Source organism: Fukomys damarensis, unplaced genomic scaffold (genome assembly GCF_012274545.1).
Source record: "Fukomys damarensis isolate Sample0158 unplaced genomic scaffold, DMR_v1.0_HiC HiC_scaffold_20, whole genome shotgun sequence".
Lineage (NCBI taxonomy): Eukaryota > Metazoa > Chordata > Mammalia > Rodentia > Bathyergidae > Fukomys > Fukomys damarensis.
Window position 1 is genome coordinate 29,468,106 of NW_022900932.1, and position 24,471 is coordinate 29,492,576.

General features: G+C 38.0%; 1 protein-coding gene across 8 annotated transcripts in view; it reads left to right on the top strand.

The window, feature by feature from the left end:
- The window catches only part of Fam13c (family with sequence similarity 13 member C), a 106,769-nt gene that overhangs the window by 24,857 nt on the left and 57,441 nt on the right, over positions 1–24,471 (top strand). For all 8 annotated transcript variants that reach the window (XM_010603074.1, XM_010603040.1, XM_010603044.1 and 5 more), the window contains one exon: positions 7,886–8,004. In XM_010603074.1, coding sequence (XP_010601376.1) covers positions 7,886–8,004 — 119 coding nt within the window. The remainder of the gene's footprint in view (positions 1–7,885; positions 8,005–24,471) is intronic.

The following is a 24,471-nucleotide window of genomic DNA, read 5'->3' on the forward strand; positions in this document are numbered from 1 at the left end:
TTTCCTTTATATATCAGAATAATTTTCTTGTCAAGATTTTCTTTCTTACTGTTGTTAATTTATTTCTAGTTGAGATAGTATGGTGCATAACATTTTATCTCTACCTTAGTTTAGTGTGTATGGAATATTTCAAAAATATGTTTCTGTGACATTAAAATATATGTAAGCAGTTTTGTTTTCTAAGCGAGAAACAAACTGAACATTTGTTATGTTGTAAAGCTATAACTCTGATGCTTCCCACATCTTCGAAAGGGGAATGTTGACATGGTATGGTTCTCCTTAATGTTAATTGCTCTACATTTTGTGAGGACAGTTAGATTTGCTTTAAAACCCTTAATGACTAGCTCAGTGGAAAGGAAAACCCTCAATGACTAGCTCCCTTGACACAGACAATTGTTTAGAGCCCAGTGTTGAAAGCAGAACCGTTCTTGCCTAATGCTGAGTTTTGTTCAGCACTTGGATGAGGTTCAGTGTTATATAAGAAAATCTGAAACTGTCAGATTGAAATTTGATTTTAAAAACTGTCTGGTTTTCATTTTACACACTGTCATCTATCAAAAATTGTTAAGCATAAAATAATGTAGACAGAAGAAGCACTTGAAACTGATACTTTCTGAGTACCTAAATGCCCTCATGTAAAAACAGACATGATAAGTTATGCTAATGGATGGAAAAGCAGTTTGAAAAGTTTACATACTGCCAATGCAAGCTGCTGTGAGAGTTTGGCAGTTTCTTATTTATTCAGTAAAACAGCTGCTCAAGGCCCTTCCTTAGGCCAAACTTTTGTAACCTTATTCCATTTACAGAAATGAGCAGACAAGCAGTGAGAAGCTGGCATTTCAGTAAAGATATTTTGTAATTTCTACTTTCCAGAAACAGATCAACTGGCATTTTCATTAGATTAGTTTGAATTTTTGGAGGTTTTATGTGTCAAACGTGTGCCTGTGTGTGTGTGTGTGTGTGTGTGTGTGTGTGCGTCCTAAATGCACAAATGACAGTACTGGGTAATGGTGATCAATGGACCTGTTATAAGTGAATGAATTGACAAATATTCTGTAAGGTATTAAAGCACTTTCAGAAAGTGAAAGAGATGCAGAACAGACATTTTTCTTTGGGGTACTTACATTTTGGCACTTACATTACAAGCACACGGACTCCTCAGATACTACAAAACAATGCTATGCAGAGTTACGCAGTGAAGACAACGTGGGAGAGTCCAAAAACAGACAGGGGACTGCTGGTACCCAGTGACCGGGGAAGATGAGGTTTGTGACAGAGCATCCAGAACCCATGGGATAGGAGTGCAATGGGAGTGAGGCAACCTGGGACTGGGAAACTGCTGAGAAGAAGGTGTGAATTGAAGGTGTGAAGAGGGATTTCCTCGGAAGATACCTTGTATCTTGTGGTGCTCTTGGTTTATTGATTTGAAATCTTTTATCATCATCATCATCATTATTGACCAGTGGTGGCAAACCTATGGCATGTGTATTGGTTTTCTTTTCAGATAAAAGATATTAATATATGAGTTTGTTCTAAACAAAAACCTCAATATTCAGGTTTAATTGCAGTGTTGGCTCTTTGATATAAATAAGTGGATTTGGGGTTGCAGTTTGGGCATTTGTCTCTAAAATGTCTGCTATCACTGTTACAGATGATAAGATATGGGGACAAAGCTGTGTGACTCCTAAAGAGCCTAGAACTTTTTTTGTGTGATTGTTGATTCCTGAGTTATGATCTGTTCTGCTTGCCTGTAGTCCACATCTATACTTGTCCCTGGCAGGGTAGAAAATATTCAGTGAATATTTAAAGTAGCCACTGAAGAAGCACAGATTTTATTCCTAACTAGAAGAACCCTCCTTTGCCACCTATTCACCGAATGGGGTGCTTTCTCTGAACTTATGGGTTCCTTCTTCTTGTTTTCAGCCTGAGTGCAGAGTTTGGGCCACTGAGGTAATTTCTGTTGGTAATTTTGGAATTTTCTCATGACTGCTTTGGGAATGGAAGAATAGTTTGATTCTTGCTAAACTAAATAAAACAAACAAGGGAGACTGTGAAATGAAACAGCAAGATCTTTTAAAGCAAGGAATAACAGACATAGGTTAGTAATTTCAGAATATAACATGGTAGAGGCTCAAAATCAACAATGCTGTCTGTTTTGTTAGACACAATGGGAGTAAAAAATGTTTTTTTCCTTGTGAAAGTAATGCTTTATAACAAGTAAGAGGTATTTAGAGGAACTTAAATTTAATGGATATTATTTAAAATATATATGCTTTTAATTTATATTAAAGTCACAGCAATTAGCATTTCCTATTTTTAAACATAACCATCTCTTAAAGTTGAAACAATTCACTAGTTTCTGTAATAGGCCTGGGAGACCACATGTCTGATAAGAGAATGTGCAAGTATCAAAGGTACAATTTTTCCTTTCTTTCATACCTTTGTGCTGTGGATCTGACCAATAGTGCTGCCTTATTTATAGACACTAGTGACTCATCGTTCTAGTTATCCTATTTAGCCCTGATTTTTTATTCCTTGCTTTTATATGTCTTTTAAAAAATTTACCATAAACAGATCATAAGAAAGTGACACCCTTTCTTAAAAACTTTTTTTTTATAACATCTCATCACAGATGTCGTATTGTTGAGTGCACTTTTACTAATATGCGATGTTTCTTTTATTGCTGTAACCTGGTTCACCTTATGGAGTCAAAAGCCTGTACCACGCCATTGAAATATGAAACAGGGCTAGGCAGTAAGCTTCCTTCTTGAGTCGGTGACAACCCATGCTGCGTTTTTTCCCCATCTGCCTTTTTTGGTCTTCTTAGTAATCTCCTTTGTCCATCCCTGTCTCTGTCTCTGACACTGTCTCTGTCTCTCTGTATGGCAGTAAGGATTGAACCCAGAACTTTCACACTGAACTATATTCACAGCCCTTTTTAATTTTTATTTTGAGGTAGGGTCTCATTAGGGTACTAAATTGCCCAGGCTGACCCACAAACTTGTGATCTTCCTGCCTCAGCCACTTGAGCCAGGGGAATTACAAGCATGTGCCACACACCAGACCTTATTAAAAAATTTTAAAGTAAATATTCTTATTTTAAATTATAAAGTAACACATACTCATTAAACAACTCTACCACCTGAGTAGCTTAAAATTAACATGTTCCATATGAAGGGTAAACACACAGTGATATCCACACCACTCCCCCCACACACACACTTGCATATGCACACAACACACATTTGATCTTCCCTTCCACTTTTCCCCATGGAATCTTATTTTGATATTTTTTATTTACGTACTGAAATTTGAACCTGGAATCTTCACACTGACCTATATCCCCAGCTTTTTTAGTTTTGTTTCTTTTTTATTTTAAAATTTTTATTAGTACATGTTTGCAATACATAATAATTACATTCACTGTAGGGAGTTGATACATGTACATAACACATCTTAATTAGTTTTACCCCCTCCCCATTTCTTGGTCCTTTCTCATTTGTGAAAGATCTAGGCTCTCTCTATGTCACTCGGACTGAGTTTGAACTGCAGTGCTCCTGCCTCAGCCTCTCAAATGCTCGGATTAAAGGTGCGCACAGCTATGTACAACTGCTTTAGTTTTCATATGTCAATAAATCGTTGGTTGTGTAAGTGTTGGCATTCCTTAGAGATTTGACCTGGTATTCTTCCAAGTTTTTTCTTCGCTCTCTGCACACTCTGATGTTGCCCCACCTGGTTTTAGTCACTCTCATTCCCAAGTACACAATTCCAACCGTGATCTACCTCCAGTTCATTCATTTGTCATTGCTTATTGATGCTCTATACAATTCCCCCTGGACACAGCTTCTCCCTGTGTCCATCTCAGACAGCAGCAAGCAAAAGTCCATTTTCCCAGCTGGGAAACTTAGCATTGCTTTTGGTCCTTCCTCATTCAGTAATATCCTGTCATTCTTTAGACTTATTCTTCCTACTTCCTCAATGTCTTAAAGAATTGATTTGTGTCCATATTAATTACCACCTCTGTAATCCAAGTGACAGTCACCTTGGGGTTCTGTAGTTGTCTAACTTCCCTTCTTCTGCTGTTCTGGTCCATTTTCCGCACAAGCCTGAAATGATTTTCATCTTACTTACACTTTTGCCTTGGAATATCCTTTCTCCCCATCTCTCAGTCTTTTCCTGTTGATGTTGCTTCATGTTTTCAGTCACCTCCAAAGCACTTTTCTTATGAATTGGGTTTGGTATCTTCCCTAAATTTTCTCAAATCATCTTACACTCACTTTTATCCTACTGCAGCATTGCTTATGTTGGACTATAATGACATATTTGTGTCTCTGTCACCCATGTACCAATACCACCCCGCATCACCACTACCAGACTGTTTGCTCCCCCAAGGCAGGAACCAAACGAAGCATGAAACATAGCACTTGATAGTAACCAAATATTTGAATGATGAATAAATATAGTCAGAAACCTAGGGAACCCATAAAGCTTCAGGGACGACTAGTTCTTGAGTCCTAAGAGTTAAAACAGTCAGTCTAGGGAGGCCAGGGTCCAGTCTGGTTCAGTGGTCAGGATAAGAGCTCAGCCATGACAGTTGGAGGTACCAGGGCTATTAGGGAGTGAAGCAGTGCCATCACGACCAGAAACTATTTGCCTTTTGTTTTCTTTCCTGCTTTATCTATTTTGGAGTCTTGCATACACTTAGTAAGGTGTTGTGATCATAGGCTTGGAGACATGTACAAGGCCGAATTCCTCAGTGGAACTGATCGACTGATGTGACAATTCTTGAAAATAAGTAGCTAGATTTTGGGTAGTCCACTGTCCAAACACCCAAGGGGGATACTCTTGCTCTTTCACCGCTGGTAAATACTGCCCTTTTCCCCAACTATGCAGACTCATTAAAGAAAAGACCTTGATTTCTCTATGAATTTCTCCCATTTTAAGACTCCCTGTGTTCTTAACCACACTCTTCAAAGGCAAACATAAAATAAAAAAAAATTGAACAACTCTGTACTCTGTTGATTTTACATGTGAATACCACCAACCCTGGCTGTTGTGCCTTGAACTATGACTGTGTTCACTGTGATTTTCATGGGATACCTTTCAGCTCTGTGGTAAACTTGGATTGTTGAAACATACAGTGGAATGAATTCTGAATGTGGATTTATGACACTAGGATTAGGATCTTAATTTTCCAACTCATTCAGGCAATACTGCATGGTCCTATCTCTTGCAATTTTGAATTACATATTTGATTTCAAGTTACATCTCTCAGTGCAAACAACTTGAAATAATGTAATCCCACCCCCAATTAATCAGAAACTGCATGATTTCAAAGCTTTGGGGCCTATTGAATTATAAGCTGTGTTTATTTTATTGAAACACTTCTATTTTAGTTAGTAAACAGAAATATCCATTATCTCTGTATGGGAATAATCTTAAAATGTTAGTCATATTTTGCAAGGTCTTCAGGGAGTCATCTCATGCATAAAAGGTAATATTTCTGTCCTAGGTAACTCTTTTTTTTTTCTTCACTTCAGCACGCCCCCTCCCACACATATTAGAGAATACTTGGAGACTAAAACCTACCTCCTCGTTTTAAATCAGAAAGTGTAGGTAAACATTGCCTAGTTTAGCTCAGGTATTTAGTAAAGGTTTTTAAATTGGTAGAGTGGATAAGATGCATCCTCTACTAAAATGCTTACAACAGAGTAATAAACTGAACATATATCTCTACCTTTGAAAGATACGACCAACCGAAGGGGAAGGGGAAGTGGGAGGGGTAGGGGAAACGAAAGAAGGGAACAGAATAAATATGAGTAAAGGAAAAAATGGAAATAAAATCTAAATGGGGAGGGGTGGGGGTGAAGGGAGGGCAGGGGGATGGGGAAAAATATAAGAACAATGATACATCAAGTAAAGGTAAAGATTCCCGGTGATGAATGTCATCATATTGTATACCTAAAATGTACCAATAAGTTTAATGAATAACACCAACAAAATATGGCCAGAACAGATCTTTACGGGCATATATGGAATTTGAACAAATGCCTGCCTTTCTTCATGATATGTTTTTATTTGTTGACTAAGATAAAAAGAAGAAACTGCCCTCTAAATTTCCTGTTTATTAAAGGAGCAAAACATTTAAAAATAATAGACATTCTTTAAAAATACTTTCACTGATGTGTATTTGTAAAACATGATTACATTTTTCATGGGGAATTTGTACATATACATATCCCATCTTAATCAAATTTACTGTCCGTTCCTCCTCCCTCTTCCCCACAACCCCTTCCTATCTCCTCCCTGTTCCCTATCGTCTCTTTTATTTTGTTCTTCAAATTATTTACATTTCAGATTTCTCATAGAAGAGAAACCATGAAATATTTAACTTTCTGTGTATGATTTACTTTTGTTAGCATTATGGTCTCAAGATCCATCCATTTTGCTACCGATGATTCAAATTTATCCTCCTTTGTGGCTGAGTAGTACTTCAGTGTCTATATATATCCCATGTTTTCTTTTCTTTCTTTCTTTTTTCTTGGTACCAGGAATCAAACTCAGGACCTTGTGTTCCTGAGGCAGGCGGTGGCAACACTGAGCTAAATCCCCCAGCCCGTCCATTCACTTTTTAATGGCCGTATAGCCTGCTTCCAAAATTTAGCTATTATGAATTGTGCTGTGATAAACATAGGCAAGTGTGTACCGCTGTAAAATGATGTCTTTATCTCTTGTAGGACGCTACTCAGAAGAGGTATAATTGGGTCAACTGGATTTTTTATTATTTAGTGTTTTGAGCAATCTCCATACTGATTTCCATATACTGGTTGTATTAATTTACATTCCCACCAACAATGTAGAAGGGTTCTCTTTTCCTCCAGTCTCTTGAGCATTTGTTATTATTTTATTTCTTGATGGCAGCCATTATTTCTGGAGTAACATGGAAATGCAGTGTTGTTTGCATTTGCATTTCTATAATGGCCAAAGATGAACATTTTTTTAAGTGCTTCTTAGCCATTCATATTTCTTTTGAGAAATGTCTGTTCATTTCAATTGCCTATTTTTAGAAATTGGGAATGGACAAATTTTTTAAAGGAAATTAAATTATCTATTCCAGTGCCACCTTTGCTGCAATTATGACATAAACATAATAATCCAATAGTTTTTTAAATCATTGTATAAAAGTCTTTAAAATTGCCTGATTATCCAAAGGATTATTAGTCATTTTCACAATTGTACGTAGGTTTAAGGGTAAGAATTTTAAAATGATATAGGATAGGGAAGATTTGTAACTTTTTAAGTTTTAATTTGTATTAGAACATGTTTGCAATCCGTAACAGTTTATCTTGTCTGTCCTAAGAGTTGGGTCCATATGCTTTTTCCAAACCATGGTGATATCAACTGTTTTTATCAGGTGGTAACTAGAGCCATAGGGAAGCACATGCTCTCAAAATGCAAGACAGCACTAGTTAGCAGGGAATAATTAGTTTATCAGACCATTTAAAATTTAAGACAACAGTTGAAAATTTATCCAAAATGTATCAATTTTGGAATAGAACGGGCAAAGACAAAAACCCAAGTGTGAGAAGACAAAAAGATGTAATGCTCTATCGGCCACGTCTCAAAAGGAAGATTTAAAAATATTATTGTGCGGCTATCTCATATCTTTTGGATATTGGATTTTTAAGTTTTTTTCGTTATCTTAGAATCTGGTAGCATGTAACCAATGTAAAGAAGCTTTATGAGCTTTGGATCTCCTGAACTGGTTCCGCATTACATTCAGTACAGTGTGTTATGCGTTGCTGCTTCCCTGCTCCCAGCTGCAGATTGCTGTGAAACTGATTGCTGCTGACAGCTCATCTACTTTTGTTGTTTCTTCTTGTAGGAAACAGAGCATGTGGTGCCCAGCCAGTCGGAGTACCTGGGTAGAGCAGGAACACCAGTTTATGAGAGTCCACAAAACAACTCCTTCAGGTGCCAGGAAACCGTGCAACCCCAACCAAGGTGGGCCCTTTGTTGTCAGAATCTATTCTAGGCCTAGGGTTTGTTTTTCAGAAATGCTAACTTAGATGCTTGCCACCCCCGTAGAGGTCAAAGCTATCTGACTTTTGCTGACATTGCTTATGGTCAGCAAAGCTACTTAAAAGGGGTTAGAAGAAGAGTCGCTGAGTTTGAGAGAAGTGTAAATGACCCACTTTCTCTGTTTTTCATTTGAAGATAGTGGCCCTTAAGGCACAGGTGCTTCCTTTAGAAAGAAATGCTATTTCTATTCATTGTGCCCCTTTCCCATGCCCAAGGCAGTTAGGTTTTTGTCTGTGATATGACAAATTAGTGATGCCCGTGTAAGTGTCTTGCCACTTGCTCTTACCTGTGACTTCACTCAGGTTTCTCCTCCTGCTCAGGCAGAACTTTACTCATAGTTCCATTTTATGGAGGACCCTGAATCTGAGCTGTTAAGATACAGTGGACCCTTGACTCCTGAATTTGATTGGTTCCTGAGAACTGGTTGTAATCAAGTTGGTTGTAAGTCAGTAGAACAGATTTGGATGTTTACCTGGGTATATCTTGCTATAGATAACAAGAGGCAGATCAATCTTCCATTAACCGAATGAAACTAAGTTGTTTGTAAAGCAGGCCAGGTGCAACCTGAGCATCCACTGTACTTGCCTGATGTTATCCAAGCAAAACAGGCCGAGCCAAAATCTGATCCTACATATGCTGGAGTATGGTGTAGCAGGTGCAGCTTCTGTGCTGAGTCACACATTGTCCTGTGTCCTCAGCTCTGAAGTGGTCCCAGGGCTGGCCTCTCTAGCCTGCTAGACCTTCTGGGGACAGCTCTGGATCCAGGAAAAGGATGTGGGTGGAAACCTGACTGCAGAAAGGTTGGCAGGACGTTCTGATGGGAGCCTGGCGTTGCAGCTGTCTATGGAAAATCTCTTCTAAAATAAACAGAAGAAAGAATCCAACTACGAGTTGTGTCAGCTGTCTTTGTAGGATCCTACCTACAGTGTAATAATAGCCCTCACCCAGTGGAAAGGGAGTGCTGTGCCTCTGAGAATGACCTTTAAGAATTTTTTCCCTAAGGTAGCACAGTCTAAATGAATCAACAACTTCAGAGAAGACTGACTGTGCTATGTAACTGTGTTTCAGAATATTTAAAGAATTGGAGGGGACTCCAAAAGTAAGGTGATCCACTAGGTGGATTCATGGGTGCCCTTTATAAATCTCCCCACAAGTTGCCATCTTTTATACCTTTATTCTTACCTGACCTCAGGTAATACCTGTTGGAGTTGACTTTATCATTTTCCCACTGATCAAGGCATCTTCCCTCTTATTTGAGGCCTTATTGTAACAGAGCTGTTTGGGACTGGCTGGAATCAATTCAGACAATTACCCTGCCCCCCCACCAGCCTGGTGACTGTCTCTCTCAGCAAGAATAAGGTCAACAAGTTCCCATGCCTATTTCAAAATAGTATAAAAAGCAAAACAAACAAAACCCCAAACTAAGTCATTCATGTTTGTGTTTGGAATGTATGGTAGTCCTTTGGGGGTGAACATTCAGCAGAGGTCAACAGGGAGAAAAATGATATTAGGAATTAACCTTCTGAAGTTCAGCAAACTTAAAACCATTTTCTATCTTATCTATGGTAGGAATGGTAATTGGCAATTTTGCTGTTGTCTGAGGGTAAATTCAGAATTTAATAGGATTCTGTAGTGATCACTCACATATGACTAGTTCAGTGCTAATGGTATTGAATTAGAATAGTTCTATAAGGGAACACACAGAGCAGCAATTCTTGTATTGCTGTGTGGCGTTACACTTTGTTCAGATTCACAGAGATTTATGTTAAGCTGCCTCCAAAAATAAAATGCATGTAACATCTTAGGAATACATTTGCGTAAAACCTTAGTAAGTTCATGGACTTTTTCTGCACGCCAGGAAAAGAAACCAGGTACAGAGTTGGCCATTATCTTTCCTCTTCATGTCAGGGCTGTTTCAGTTGCTAACAGATTGGCAACTTCTTGCACAAGTAGATCTGGTCTGTCTCCCTCTACTCCTTAGCAGTCTTCCATAGGATGCCAAAAACCTTGGCATTCTTTTCCCCTTCTAGCCTCCATTTCCCACTTTTATCATTTCCTAGCTTTCTGAGCTGGCAGCATTCTAGAATGTTCTATGTGCCAGTGTCGGTAATCCCAGGATCTGGTGCTAAACCACAGATAAAAAGTGATTTCGACCATTTATGTCTAATACTGTTAGGTTTAGTATTTAAGTGAGGAGAGTCACCTTTAAACTACAGAGTTATTATAACCATGGATGCATCACCCCAGGGACACTGTAATGGAACTTTCAAAAAATATATTTCAAATTATTACAGGGATTGTGAAATTTGATACACCCGCGAAAGAAGATCTGAGGCTAAAAACAACTTGGAGTCAGGTAGCTCACATTCCTGATAAGATTCCTTTTCTGTTTTAAGTCAGCAAATGCCCAGGTTTGGTTATATCTTGCCGGGTAGAATCTTGAAAGAGACATGATACTGTAACAGGACACACCAGACCTCAGTCTGGCCCAAAGTGAAGGAAGAAGCCAGGATAAATCTCAGCAGATGTAAAATGCCACCTTCTTGGAGGTAGGGCCTAGGGAGAAAGTTATCAATATAATTAGCTCTGCAAAAAAGTGAAGGAACATCTTTTTGTAACAAAGAACTGTAAGGTGTTCACCTATTACTTGGGTAAGACTTGGAGGGAATAGTCCTTATAGAATTAACTCAATCTTGTAAATTGACATTTCAGAGCTGATTGGGGCCAAAGGATGTGTATTGATCTTTCCACACATGCCAAATAATTTTACCTAAAGCTCTCAGAGCTTGTTGTATTTTGGGCTTTTTCTAGAAGGAGGATTTGTCTGAATCTGGAGAGGAGCTCAGGTAGATCTAGGAATATTCTTGCTAAAGTTTAAGTGTATGTAGACTATATCTATTCTCTAATGTTGCTGTAACAAATGTCCACATACGTGTGGGTTAAAACAATTTTATTATGTTGTAGTTTTGTAGGATAGAAGCCCAATATGGTTCTTAGGGGCAAAAGCAAAGGTGACGGAAGGACTGTGCTCCTTTCTAGAGCATATAAATAAAATCAGCTCTTTCCTCGCTTTTTGTTTCCAGAGGCTGCCTGTGCCCCATGGCCTGTGGCCCCTTCCTCTTCAAAGCCAGTAACACTGTATCTCTGACCTTTCTTCTACAGTCACATCTCACTTTGATCATGGCCAGGAAAGATTTTCTTGTTTTAGGCATTCGTATGATCACATTGGCCTCACTAGTATAATCTAGGATGATCTCCTTTTCTCAAGATCCTTAGCTTAATCACATCTACAAAATCTTTTTATATGTAACGTAACATGTAGGGAGATCAAGCCAAGGATGAGAACGTAGGAGTCATGAGTCTGCCTACTGTGTTTCCATTTATTTGTCCAGAACAAATCCATAAGGCATTTATCAAATAGGGCTCAGGACTAAACAACAAAAACAAAAGTTTAAAACTACTCTCCTGACTTTTTCTATCTGTAAATTTGCTTGCTCTTCTGAATTGCCTCATCAGAGACAACCTCAGATTGTTTAAGCCTGATTCATCCTTTTTCATTACGCCCTTATGTCCATTTGTCAAGCCCCGACTGCTGCATTTTATTCCTTAGTATTACAGTGTAGTGCATCAGAGGTCTCTTTTTTGGTGTCCTATTCTTGTCTCTGATGGAGGCGTATTTGGCTTGTATACCGTTTTAAAATACTTGAATCAATATTTATTTGGAAAAATCTGAAGACAGGATAATCTAGAGTGTGTATTCCTGCAAGGCAACAATAAACTGGAGCTGAGGAGAAGTTTTCCGTTTTTCACAGTTCTCTTTAGCTCTCTCCATTTATTTACACTTTTCGGTTGGTTTCTGTAGATATTTGATTTATAATGCCTGCTTCAATCCTTTTCTTCCTAGCAACTGTTCATCCTGGGAAGTCTGGGGCTGCCTGAGTTTAACTCCCAATATGGTGCTGGCTGATGTTGTCTTACTGCTAGTTTTTCACAGATGACATGTTTATATTTTAACAGGGACTGTCTTTGCATATAGTGAAGGATATTATACTACTGTGGCATGCTCCTCAATGCCTCATGCTTTTCAAGAGTGTAGAATCACATTTAGTTAGAACTAGAGCAAGCCTCAGCAGTGGCTTAGTACAATTGTCTATTTTGTAGCTGGATATCCAGTGAGACTGCAATTTGCTTAAGTTCTCACACCCCTGGTAACCCAAGCAAGCTGGCAGTCTGTTTAGAACAGCTACTTGATTAATATGCAGAAATGTGACTGATTTCTATAGCACAAGCCAGAGCCCATCCTGTAACCTTCAAATAGGACAAAGGGGAACTGAGGAATGTCAAAGAATGCTAATGAAGTTGGGGATTTCTTGCCCAGCTAAGTAAATTTACTTTGGGGAGAGATTAACTCACTTGTATTTAAAATACTCTATTAAAATTTATGACAATTAAACCTTTAATGTCATTAAAAACTTTATATACATTGAGCTATTTCATGGCATTGTCTTACTATTAATTAGATCGATAGTTGCTTTTGCTAGTTTTAGTTCATTAGCTTTATCTGGAAATCTCTGATAGAGGTGATTGAAAATTCTTACAGAGAAATAGACTTTGATGGCTGCCAATAGTTTTTGTAGTATTTTAGACGAAAGAAAAAGTTGGGAGCTTTGTTGCTTTATAGAAAGAGGAAGTTTTCTTGGCAGTAACTTTTCCATGGGGGATAAATCTTTTCATCTGTTGTTCTTAAGATGGACAACTTGTGTGTTTTAATAGCCAATTGTGTCTTAAATGGTTTTTCATAGAAGTAAGTAGTCTTAAAGAGTCCTGCTAAGAAGAAAGAATGAAGAAAAGAATGAACACCCAGAGATGTTTTAATAATGCAGAGGATGTGATCCCCCTTCTTGGACAGTACTAGATCAGGAAATCTGCATATCTTTCTTCTTTCTCATTAGTGTATGCCTAAGTTTTTTTTTTTTTTTTTTTTTTTTAAGAGGGATGAATGAGATACAGATTTAAAAATAGCTTGTCTTCATAATATTTTGAAAACTTGTCTCAAAAAAACAACAAAAGAAAAGGGAAGGGGAAGGAAAGCAAAAAAAGAAAAGGAAGAAAAATCATAGAAAAGTAGAGGGAAGAAAAGAAAATAAAAGAAAGCAAGAAAGAAGAAGAAAGAAAGAATAAAAAATCCATGGTCTTATGTCCATCAGGTGACCTTGGTCGTGTCACTCAAATTCTCAGCCCCTTGTTCTAACATAAGGAATTTGGGTCAAGGGCTTCCTAATACCCCTTCTGGCTCTAACATTGAAAATGCTTAACACTGTAGATGTTTAAAGGATTAGACATGGGCCGACTTAAGAATACAAGCTCTTGGAGACACAGATAAAAATAATTCTCTCTCCCTGTTGTAAAGCACAAAAATCCCACAGGAAATCCTAAAACTACTGATTGAAAAAGAGCCCATGCTTGATTATTTGGAGAATGAAGTCCTCTATTTTTAAAGGAATTTGCCATGGATAATTTAATACGTCGTTAGTGTTTTCATCAGACAACGATTAAGCACAAAGAAAAGGGAAAGTGAGAGGTATCATCATCATCATCATCATAACAATAACAATAAATAAATTATTGGAAAGTACAGAAAAATCTGTAAGACATAAAAATGTCTTGAAACCTACCACCATGTAGAACCTTAGTTACTGTTGTAGTTTTCATTCTTATGTTGTTGCTATTATTGATGTCGGTCGGCATAAAAGGAATTATGTATGCAAGGGGCTTCCTGATACACTGGGATGTGGATCTTCTAGAAACAATATTGATTTTAAACAGGCTCAAGAGTAGAAAGGTGGGCCAGAATGTATTATTTATAATACTATGTTCATTCAGTATAGGATCAGTAACAGAGTACTCAAGTAGTATATTAATTATCATGAGTTCATTTACGGCTGAAGTGAACAAATAAAATTTTCTCTAACAAACTCAATAGCATACAATTCTTAAAAGAAATTGTGCTTTACCCTGGTGTCAGAATAGCTCTTTGTTAGACATATTTCCTAGAGACACAACAGAAAACTTTGTCCTTAGCTTCTTAATATCTTGGTAATTTTCTTGCTCAGTGTGGAATAGATTTAAGAGAGTAATTTTAGTAATCACTGTAAGAAACTGCATGTCTAAATTTAAACCTAATTTGGAATTTTGATCAGCTAGTTAAATGTCCCATGCTCTTAAGCCACTAGAATGAGGCTGGTTTTAAACTTGCCTTTCATCTTCCCAGGCCATGGCTATTCCTTTATTTCTGTCATAGTATTTGTCAATAAGGTTATTCCTTTTCAAAATTTACACATACATTATGAATAGTGAAACACACAGCTCCTGGTCACTCCCAGTATGTTTATTTTCTTCTATTCTTAACCAATACTGGATTAAAAATTTGAGTTATTAAATTTACCAGTATATTTATAAAATGTTTTAAAAATACATTGCTATGAACTTGTTTGTTCCATATAATATTTGTCTATATCATCGTATATTCAATATCATATTGAATAAGTTATACAATATCACATTCGGTGGTATACTGTCATTTTTAACTATAGTATATTTGACATTTTGCTTACTTCCAGGATTTATATTAGTAGATATTATTGTAGAACAAACATCTTTTAAAGCATATCTTTTATGTACTTCTACTATATTTTCCTTCATTTGTGTTCAAGGGTCAAAGCAGTCTAGGCATAGGATTTGAAATGACAAACTGAAATGTGACAAGATATTTTACGTTATATGATCAGGGAAGACAGGAACATTGTGATTGATGGATAACTTTGAGAGAATCAGGTAGAAGGCCATAGTGCTCGATTGTATGTTTAGAATCATAGTGGCTCTAATCAGTATCTGAGCCAACTTAAATCAATTTCTTCTCTCCTTATTGAATATTCACTAGTATTTTGATTTCACCGACTAGTCCCACAGTTTTTTCATGCAAATTGGGCTAAGAGCAAAAGGTTTCTGTCTGTAATGTTCCCAGAGTCCATTTGGAAGTCATGTGAGGGATGGAACAATTTTTTTGCGTGTGGGAGACTCCCTCATACATGTGAGGGGTTTTAGCTCTAGTCTCTGTGTCTGTCAGTCACAAACAGTGACTCCAATTTTCTACATGTTTCCTTGGGACCTTGCCATTACCTCTTGTTATTCTGCTGAAAAAAGTCAATTTGCATGATGCATATCTTATTTAAAACCATTATTTTGCATGGGGTCTTTATCAATGTAGGCACATGTTCATCATTTATTCAGAAGGGGGAAAAAAGCAATTAAATACCAGTATTACAATGCAGTCCTTCTGCTTAATATATTTACTTATGTGTAGAAATATAATGAAAAAGTCATAAATCAATATTAGTGATTTCTTTTGGGTTGGATGATTGCAGTGATTTAAGAACAATACTATTTGTTCATTGCTTCCCAAGTTTCCCCCACTGAGCCCCTATTAAATTTGAAATTGGAGAAAGTGATAAATTAGTAAATTCCTGAAAAATAATAGAACATACTGTTTCTCTGACTTTGGTTGCATGCTTACTTATTTATTTATTGTATCTTACTTCGGGACAGACAGGAATATTAGTAGAGTATTAGAGAATGGATTTACTTTTTATATTTGATAACTGGGAGAAATTTAAAAAGAATTTTTGGTGGGAGTTGCGGTTTTTATGGTTTGGTTAGTTGGGATCTAAAGGCAAATAAAAAATTATTTTCATAGGGATAGCTGATATTTAAAGCAAGAATTTGTGCCCTAGCCACCTCCTTCCTTGAAAGATTGACTCCTTGGATAAAAGCAAAGGAAAATTTTTTCTTATGCTCTTAATTAGTGTAAACCTCTCAGGGGGCCGATAACACAGAGCTCTTGCCAAGCACTCCTATCACCCCAGGTGCCGGGAACAAAGAATATTCTAAGGTCCTTTCAAATGGGATAATGTCCAAGAGGAGAAAGTTTGAGAAGGTGTAGGTGCAGGAGTAAGCCAGATGTCAGAAACTTCTTAGACAATACTTTGAATTTAGCACCAAAACAAGAAAGCAATGTTGGTCACACCCAGACTGTTGAATAAACCCAAACACACATAATAGTGCCCTTGGGAACAGCCTGAAAATGTGTCCAAGAAACTCTAATGTAGAAAGGAAAGGGTTTGGCAGTAGGCAGACATGGATTCTATTGCCACTACTTCCTTAACAGATTTTCTAACCTTTTTAGACTTGGACTGTTTCAGTTGTACAATGGAAATGAAAATATCTAGTTTTCAGAGCCATGGTTGTGAGGATTAAATGAGACACTGAATGTCCACCTTCTTTCAGGGTCTGGCCTGCAGAAGGTGCTTAATAAATTAATGGTACTGGTCCCCATGTGATTAGCTCCCCTCACTTCATGGAGGTCTCCATCTAGCTCCACAGTACTGACCTGTGAACTGCCCATACATCCCTTTCACCTCTAATCTCTCTTCTTTCCTCCATTTATCTAAATTCTAATACTATCTCAGAAGCCAGCTCTCTCCCAGCTTTTCCTGCACTTTTCTCTTTTCCCAAAAGTTCATATGAATCTCTATAGTAAGAAAAGGTTCAACTGAACTAATCAATATAGTTAATCTGAAGTTCTTTGCTTTATGTCTTCAAATAGGATATAGTCATTTTTCCTTATAATGAATTTGAATGCACAGTTCTCACCATAGTGATGAACTGATAGGTTCTACAATTCAGTAAAGTTTCTGTTCATTGATTCCTAGGTAGGCGAAACTTTCAGATTCTAGGCTGCCTGCCATAGTTCTATACCTCTCTTGGCCATGTTTCATTATAATAGAATCAGGTCTTTTACAAACTCTGTTTTTTTTTTTTGAAATGCTTGCCTTTTGCCTACACTGCTTTTTATACACTTGCCTATCCATCCTTCACAGAACACAGAGTATTTTCATGGTCTTGGTCTTCCACTATCTTTAAGCTAGGCTTTAGCTTCTCTATGGTGGAATCAAACATTATGTATACCTTGAAACTGTTGGTTTTCCTGTATTGCCAGTTGAGATTCTAATGATTTGGATTCTTCTGCTCAAGTTGTGTATATGATTAAAATAATTGCAAAATAACTTTTATAGGGGCTATATGAGTGGTCTAAATGATGGCTAAAAATGGTGGCAGTTGGAAAAGTGAGCATTAAGAAAATGATCCTTTCCCATAAGCAAATCTGGCAACCTTACTGATCTTGCGTATACCATAGGAGAGCCAGGCTGTTGTGAGGCAAGTAGTTACTTTTTTGGTAACGGTAACATTTGTAAGAATAGAGGTCATCATTCATGCATTGTTTGAATCTCAGTGACAGGAACTTTTCCCCTTGAGTGCAACTATTAGATGGTCAAGTATGACTGGTTTTCCGCACCTGCTCATATCTCAGCTACCAGAGAAAAGAAATGAATGGTCCTAGCTCAGGTCACATATTCAAATTTGCCAATGGAACAGCTCTCCAAAGCAAAGAGAGGTTAGTGTCAGAGAAAAGTGAGTTGGAGATGAGAAGCACTGGCAGATAAAATAAGAGTATTAGGCGACTTGGGGGGCAAGGGAAAAACCCAGAACTGATACAAAAGGATAATTAAAAACCAGTTTTAAGATAATTGCGAGAAAGGGGCTATGTCTTTGTCAGACTTAAGCAAGACAAAGGTATTGGGAAACTGGTGTTTCTCTGACTTGCCTTTCTAATCACTAATGCATCAGCCCAGACAAGAGAGCTGGAGGGTGACCAGCTGCAGAGAGGATGCATTATATGTTGGTAGTGGCCAGACTTCTCAGAGCTTGGATTTGGGATTTTTGTCTTAAGTCTAAAGGAAAGCCACTGGAGATTATAAATAGGAAATTGAGATGTTCAAGTTTACTTCTTAGGAATGCCACTTTGGTTCTATGTTTTGTACTCAGGGAGATGTCTTGCAAGCTAATATAGCATCCATGTTGGAAGTGGATGTGGCAATGAAGATGGAGAGGAAAAGGGAGGTGAAGGTTAGAGACCTAGAACTCTTGAGAGAGAAAGGAAACCTTTCCTAGGGCACATAAAGCATTTAGGCTTGTCTAATATCAATGCCTATTCAAATCCTGTGCCTCTTTTTAAATGTTATTTTGTTCGTTGAGCTATTCTGACTGACATTTTAAAAGTTAGTGTTGAAAGACTGAGTACAGTTGTAGTATCATAGTGCCTTGTGCAGTGAACATTTATAAATGCCATAAAATGTTTGCCTCTCTTTCAAACTAGGTTCTCCCCATCCACTGTCACTTGTGACCCTCTGTGCTCTTCACTGCAATAAGTCATTTGTGTGATTAGCTCCTCTTTCCCTGACAGTAAGCTCTAGAAATACAGAGATTGTGCCTACTTTCCCACTTTGTTCACTGTCTTACTTTAGCCTTCTCCTCCAAAGATAGCCTGGGAGGGAGGCAGATCCAAGGAATAGGAAATTCAGTGGACCCTTAACTTATAAACTCAATCGGTATTCAAGGGCTGGTCATAACTAAGTCAATACAGCTGAGGTCTGGAGGTTTACCTAGGTACACTCTATAGATAATGAGAGGCAGTTGAATCTTCCATTAACCTAATTAATCCAAGTTGTTCATATGTCAGGCTGGTCATAACTTGAGGGCTCCCCTGTACACAGCAGGGGTGGAGCTTGGTAGAGTCCACTAGGGGGCCCCCAAGGAACTGTGGCAAAAGTATCTCACTTACCCTGTGGACATCAGGGGCTGCACACTCCCCTCTACACTGGCAGATGGCTCCAAGGAGAGTTGGCTCTGCACACTTGCAGGCCAAGGGAACAAGCTCTGCTTAGAAAAAACCTTGAGGCGGAAAAGTGCAGTGATTTGGCAGGTGCTTTAGTTGGGATGATGCAAGTGAGTACAACAGCCTGTGGAACTCAGGCATCGACTCCAGCCATTCTGTCTCCTGGGCTGAGCCCCACCTGGCACAGGGAGCAGGTGTCTGATAATTATTTACTAATTACTGGAGTGAAGGGATGATGCAAGCAAAGTGCTTTGTAGCCTGCTCAGCAAACCCTGAGCTGCTATCCCTCTTACTACTACTAATGCTCTCGCTCAGTCCCCAGAAACAAACCTGCTGGATGCCAATGCTTTCAACATCCTGTCCCAAACTCTTTCTGGTTCATGGGGTGATTTCAACCACATCTCTGGTCAGTCTACCAACCCCATCCATGACCACTCTCCCTGCTTTCCTCTGCCAGTCCTGATGCTGTCTGGGGGGCCGGACTCACTGCTCAGTCATTCTTTGGGCATTGGCACGGCCCTGGCAGTTTCTGAGCTGTTTTATCCCACCAGAGTAAGGAGCAGAACCTACTATTCCAAAGAATCATGGCTTCCTTGTGTTTGGAATTTCTCATTGTGTCTTCAGAGACACAGAATTTCCCTCTCTGTGAACATATCTCCTAGGAAAGCAGGTCTGAAACATCAGGTCACTCCTGTACCCAAACAAATCTCTCATCTGTGTCGTTTAGCCACTGGTGTCCTTCCAGGTTATTGTTCTTTGTCCTTTAAGGTAATGTTTCCCAATTAAGCATCCCTTAAAATACTTGTTAGCTACACCTTAGCATTCTGCTCTCTTAGAAATTCTGATTCAGTAGACTGAGGCCCAGGAATCTCTGTTTTAATAGTACTAGTCAATACTGATCTCTGGAGAAGTGGAGGTGGGGGTAAGGTAGCACTTGGATTCCTGCTACTGGGAGGATATATAATTGGGTATCAGCTTCTGTTTCAAGCCATGATGTCCTTGTCCACTCTACAGGAGTTTGTTGGCCTGAACAAGAGGATGCATGCTTGAGAAACTCAGTTCGTGAACATGTATTCACTTGTAATTCTGTTTTATTTCAGCGATCTCTGGGAGTAAGGTCAAACTCTGCGACCTCGAAGCTGGCTCGCTGCTCAATATTTAATCTCAGTCCTTTAGCACAAAAATTTCATAAGAAGCAATAGAAGAATGTTTTTAATATGGCTTAGACTCCCTAGTGAAAGGAACTTTATATTAACTGGTATTAGTTGTTATTGTTACTAATAATATTTCTGGAATTTTTGGCATCTTGTCTCTGTCTGCATATAGAGCTATTGTTTATATATAAAGAATGTTTTGCTCAAAGGGTTGTCCTCTTGGGATATAACTTTTGTTTTCAAAAGAGTTTCAGGAAACAACAGTCATACAGCCAGCCAGCAGTCATCCGGGTATACATTAGTGAATCCCAAGTGTTGCTTTCTAATACAGAAGCTCAGTTTAATACAATGAATATATTAAATCTTAAGATAGGATCTGAGGTTGGCTTCATTCAGTCCTAAGGCTTTCAACATTCTGAAAAGTACATTGGACGGTCTCTTTTTACTTTCTCTGCCCTGGTTTTCTAATTTGTGGTTTAGAAAGCCATTTGATAATCTTTCATAGGTATTCTCAGGGAAGAAATGTATTTGCTATGGGTATGAGAGTCATTCCATCCTGTGGGCTGTGCTAGCATGTTACAGTATAAGAAGTAGCTGTGAGTTGTATTATGGTCATTTTACACAGTCTGGATTATACTGGAATTGACAGCTGCCTATTATGCTGGGATGAATACTTTTTTAAACAAACATGAATTCCTACTAAAAGCAAGGACTGGCACCAGATGTAAAATGTTATACAAGATTCATGTGGCCCCTGCCCTATAAAGTTTACCATCATGAGAGTCAATCAAATCATTACACAAATATATGATTAGGCACCAAGTAGCTGTTTTCTACTTCAACATAACATAATTGTAATATCAGAATACAGTAAAGACATATAAAAGTGAGGTGTTTAAGAGCTATATCTAAAGCATAAATGAGTTAATTAGGAGAGAAAATGGACAGGAACGAGCATTACAGGCACGGGGAGAGTCCAGCTGAAGGCATAAGTTATAAAAGGAACATGGTACTTCCAAGCAGCTAGAAAAATGTCATGTAAACCAAGCGCAGGAGAGAACAGGACACAGGGGAGATTGAAAGCATGAGAAGATGCTAAATTTTCCAGGATTTTATAAAAGTTTCAGAATTTTGGTCTTTAAGTGAGTGTGCAAAGGGTAGTGACAAAATTTTGTGTGGGAAAGAGTTTGGGGAGGTTAGAAAGAGGAGGGAGGGAGGCTAGGGAGAAAGAAACTTTTGTCACATAAATAGATGAGCGATGTTGGTGGCACGGCCTAACAGAGTAGTGGTGAAGATGAAGGGATCATGACACATTTAAAAGTTATTTTGGGTGATAAATAAATTGATCATTGGATTTGAGGGAGAATATTGGCTCACATAACTTTCATTGTCTTCCATGAGTCATTGACTAGAGAGGAAATTTTCACTAAGATAGGGAAATTTTCCTCCACTAATTTAATTATAGAGGGTTAAACTGTTGATATAAATAGAAAATCCTGAACAAAACTATGGCTTTTTCACACATTATCACATCTGTCCTTAGGCCAAGAAAAATATTATAATGCTTGGTTAGTTTTGCTGTTTTGAATTCCATTACACTTTCCAAGAGAGGTCCATGGCTGGACCCTACGTGCTGACTCAGCACATGCTTTAGGGTCCCAGAAAAATTAAAACGCCAACAACTTTGAGAAAAACTGCACTGACATTGGCTGTCCATTAGTTTAGAATCACAAAGTCCAGAGAGGATCTCTTTTACTATCCTGATGAAATTAAAATTTGCATTTCTCTGTTGAAAGTACTTTGTATTTTGAATTAGATAGTAGGGATGATGGTGGTGATGGCAGCAGCAGCAGTAGCAATGCTGGCGTGTGTGGTGGTAATGTGTGTACTTGTGGAGGAGGTGATAGGGATTCTGGTGATGATAGTGATGGTACTGTTGGTGATGTGTGATAGTGGTGGCGATGATGGTAGCCACAGTAATGATGACAGTAGGTTTTGAAGGACGCACACACGGTCACCAATACTGAGCACCAACTTGGCATCTGAAAAGTTGGCTACATTTCGCATTGCTGAAGCCTGGGCTAGAGAGCAAGGTGAAAATAGAGTTGTCAGAGAACTCTCACTTATTCATCTTTGCCCCCTCAAGAAGCATATACTTAATGTAAATATAGTAGGTACTTTCCTATTATTGTTGTGGATGGAGGGAGGTGAAAGAAATGGAGGATGTATTTTGGGTGATTAGAACTTTTGTGTATGGGCCAGCTTCCTGGCAGGGTTGGCTGTATATGGTTTGAAGAGTATCTTTAAAGACTGTGGAAAGTGACTACTGTTCTAGTTCTCCTCTTTTCAACACTATCCTTTTCCAGTGAGAAGCTTGTTTCCTTTCCTTATTCTACCATGACCTTTTTATGAGTCTACTCTTTTCGTTCTTATTGTCTCTGTCACTGACACTTTCTGACAGTGTGAGTTGGGGTTGTTCTCCTGTCTCCCCTCTTCTTATGCCTTGCTTTCATTTTCTCCTCAGTGTTGAGCATCTGGTGCATAATAGACCATCACTAGTTTCTCTCTGCTCTCTTCTGTTCTTTCGGAAGAATACACATTCCATGAGGGCAGACTTTGCTTTGTTTACTGCTTTTTTTTTCAACACCTGCACATAGTCAGTGCTTAATAAATATTTGTTACATGAGCTGACAAAATTATTTAACTATCCTCTTAATGAATAGGTCAGATGAATATAATAATGCTAGTCTTAGATGGTTACTTTGGGAATTAAATAAAATGACGTGAGTATACTTCCTGGTATACTCAGCCTGGTGTAATATGAGCTGGTGAATTGTTTGATTCCTTTTAATGTTTGTCTTTCTTATAATTTATTTCTTTTTGTTATTTAGAGTGATAATTCTGTTTATCTTCTTGCCTCCTTAGTGATGTATTTTCTAAAAGTCTTATCTTTCTTTTGTTTCCTAAAAGAGTTTGTTCCAAGGACATGCTCAGTGGACCTGATTGCTTCTATCTTTCATCTTATTAACAAAAATCATATTATTATTATTATTATTAACATATACAATTATCCTAACTGTATACAAATTATACTACAGTGTTTTTATAATTATGAAATCCATGTATTATGTTTATTCTAGATAACTGTAAAGCAATTCATTATTCATGAATTGTTCATTTTATGAATTATTCTATAAGGTAGCTGTTAATTATCTTCAGTTGGCAGATGAGGAAATTAAGCCTTGGAAAGGTCGATATATTGTTCAAAAATACACACCTAGTAAATTATAGACCAAAAGACATTCTTGCATCTGGTTTCTGATTCCTTTACTGAATTGTTCTTCATTTTATGAATTATTCTATAAGGTAGCTGTTAATTATCTTCAGTTGACAGATGAGGAAATTAAGCCTTGGAAAGGTCGATATATTGTTAAAAAATACACACCTAGTAAATTATAGACCAAAAGACATTCTTGCATCTGGTTTCTGATTCCTTTTTTCTTTTTCTTTTTTCTTGTGTTACCGGGGATCAAACTCAGGTCCTTGCAATTGCGAGGCAGGCCACCAAACCGCTGAGCTAAATCCCCAGCTGGCTTCTGATTCCTTATCCACCCATCCAAAATGATATCTTTACCATGTCAAGAACCATAGTAAGGAAATACTGGTGTAGCTCCTGTCTCCGTGACCCTACCTGTAATCACTGTAATTATTGTCACTGGTGCTCTGTGGATACACTAGCGTGATCTCTCATTCTCAAGCGAACCTTAATCAGCTGATTTTACTTCTGTATTTTAGCCTTGCCTCAAATTTGAATATCTTCACCCATGAATCACCTGTCTTTATTGCCTTTCTGTATGTCCCTAAATCACACATTTTTCTGCCTCTGTTAGAAAAACCACCTGCCATTTTCCTTGTCACACAGTCTCAAAATTTTGGAACAGTTTCTTTCATTCCATAGTTTGAATTCACACCCAAGATCTCTTGGTTGCTTTTGCTTTTGGAAATACCTCTTATGTGTCTCTATCTCTCCAGTGCCTAACATTCTAATATCAACTGATGTGTGCCCTGATCTTCAATTTCCTGAGATAGTCTCAAGGCTGTGTGTTAATTAGTTTTCATATTTCATTAGATTTTTTTTTAATTTTATTGAGTTTATTGGTACATTTTAGGGATACAGTACAGTTACATTCATTGTTGGGATCATGTACCTCTACATGACAAGTCTTGATTCTCATTTTTTCCCCTTACCTCTGCCCTCCCTTCACCCCCTCCTCCCCTCCCCATCTACAAACACTTTATTTTCATCTTTCATTCTCTCACATTTTTTTCTTTTCCCTTTTTGTTCTTCCCCTACCCATCACACCTTCCCTACATGTCAGTAATCTTATTAGAATCTTATGCATTATTGTAGATTATTCACACCAGGTTCATTAGATTTTAAGC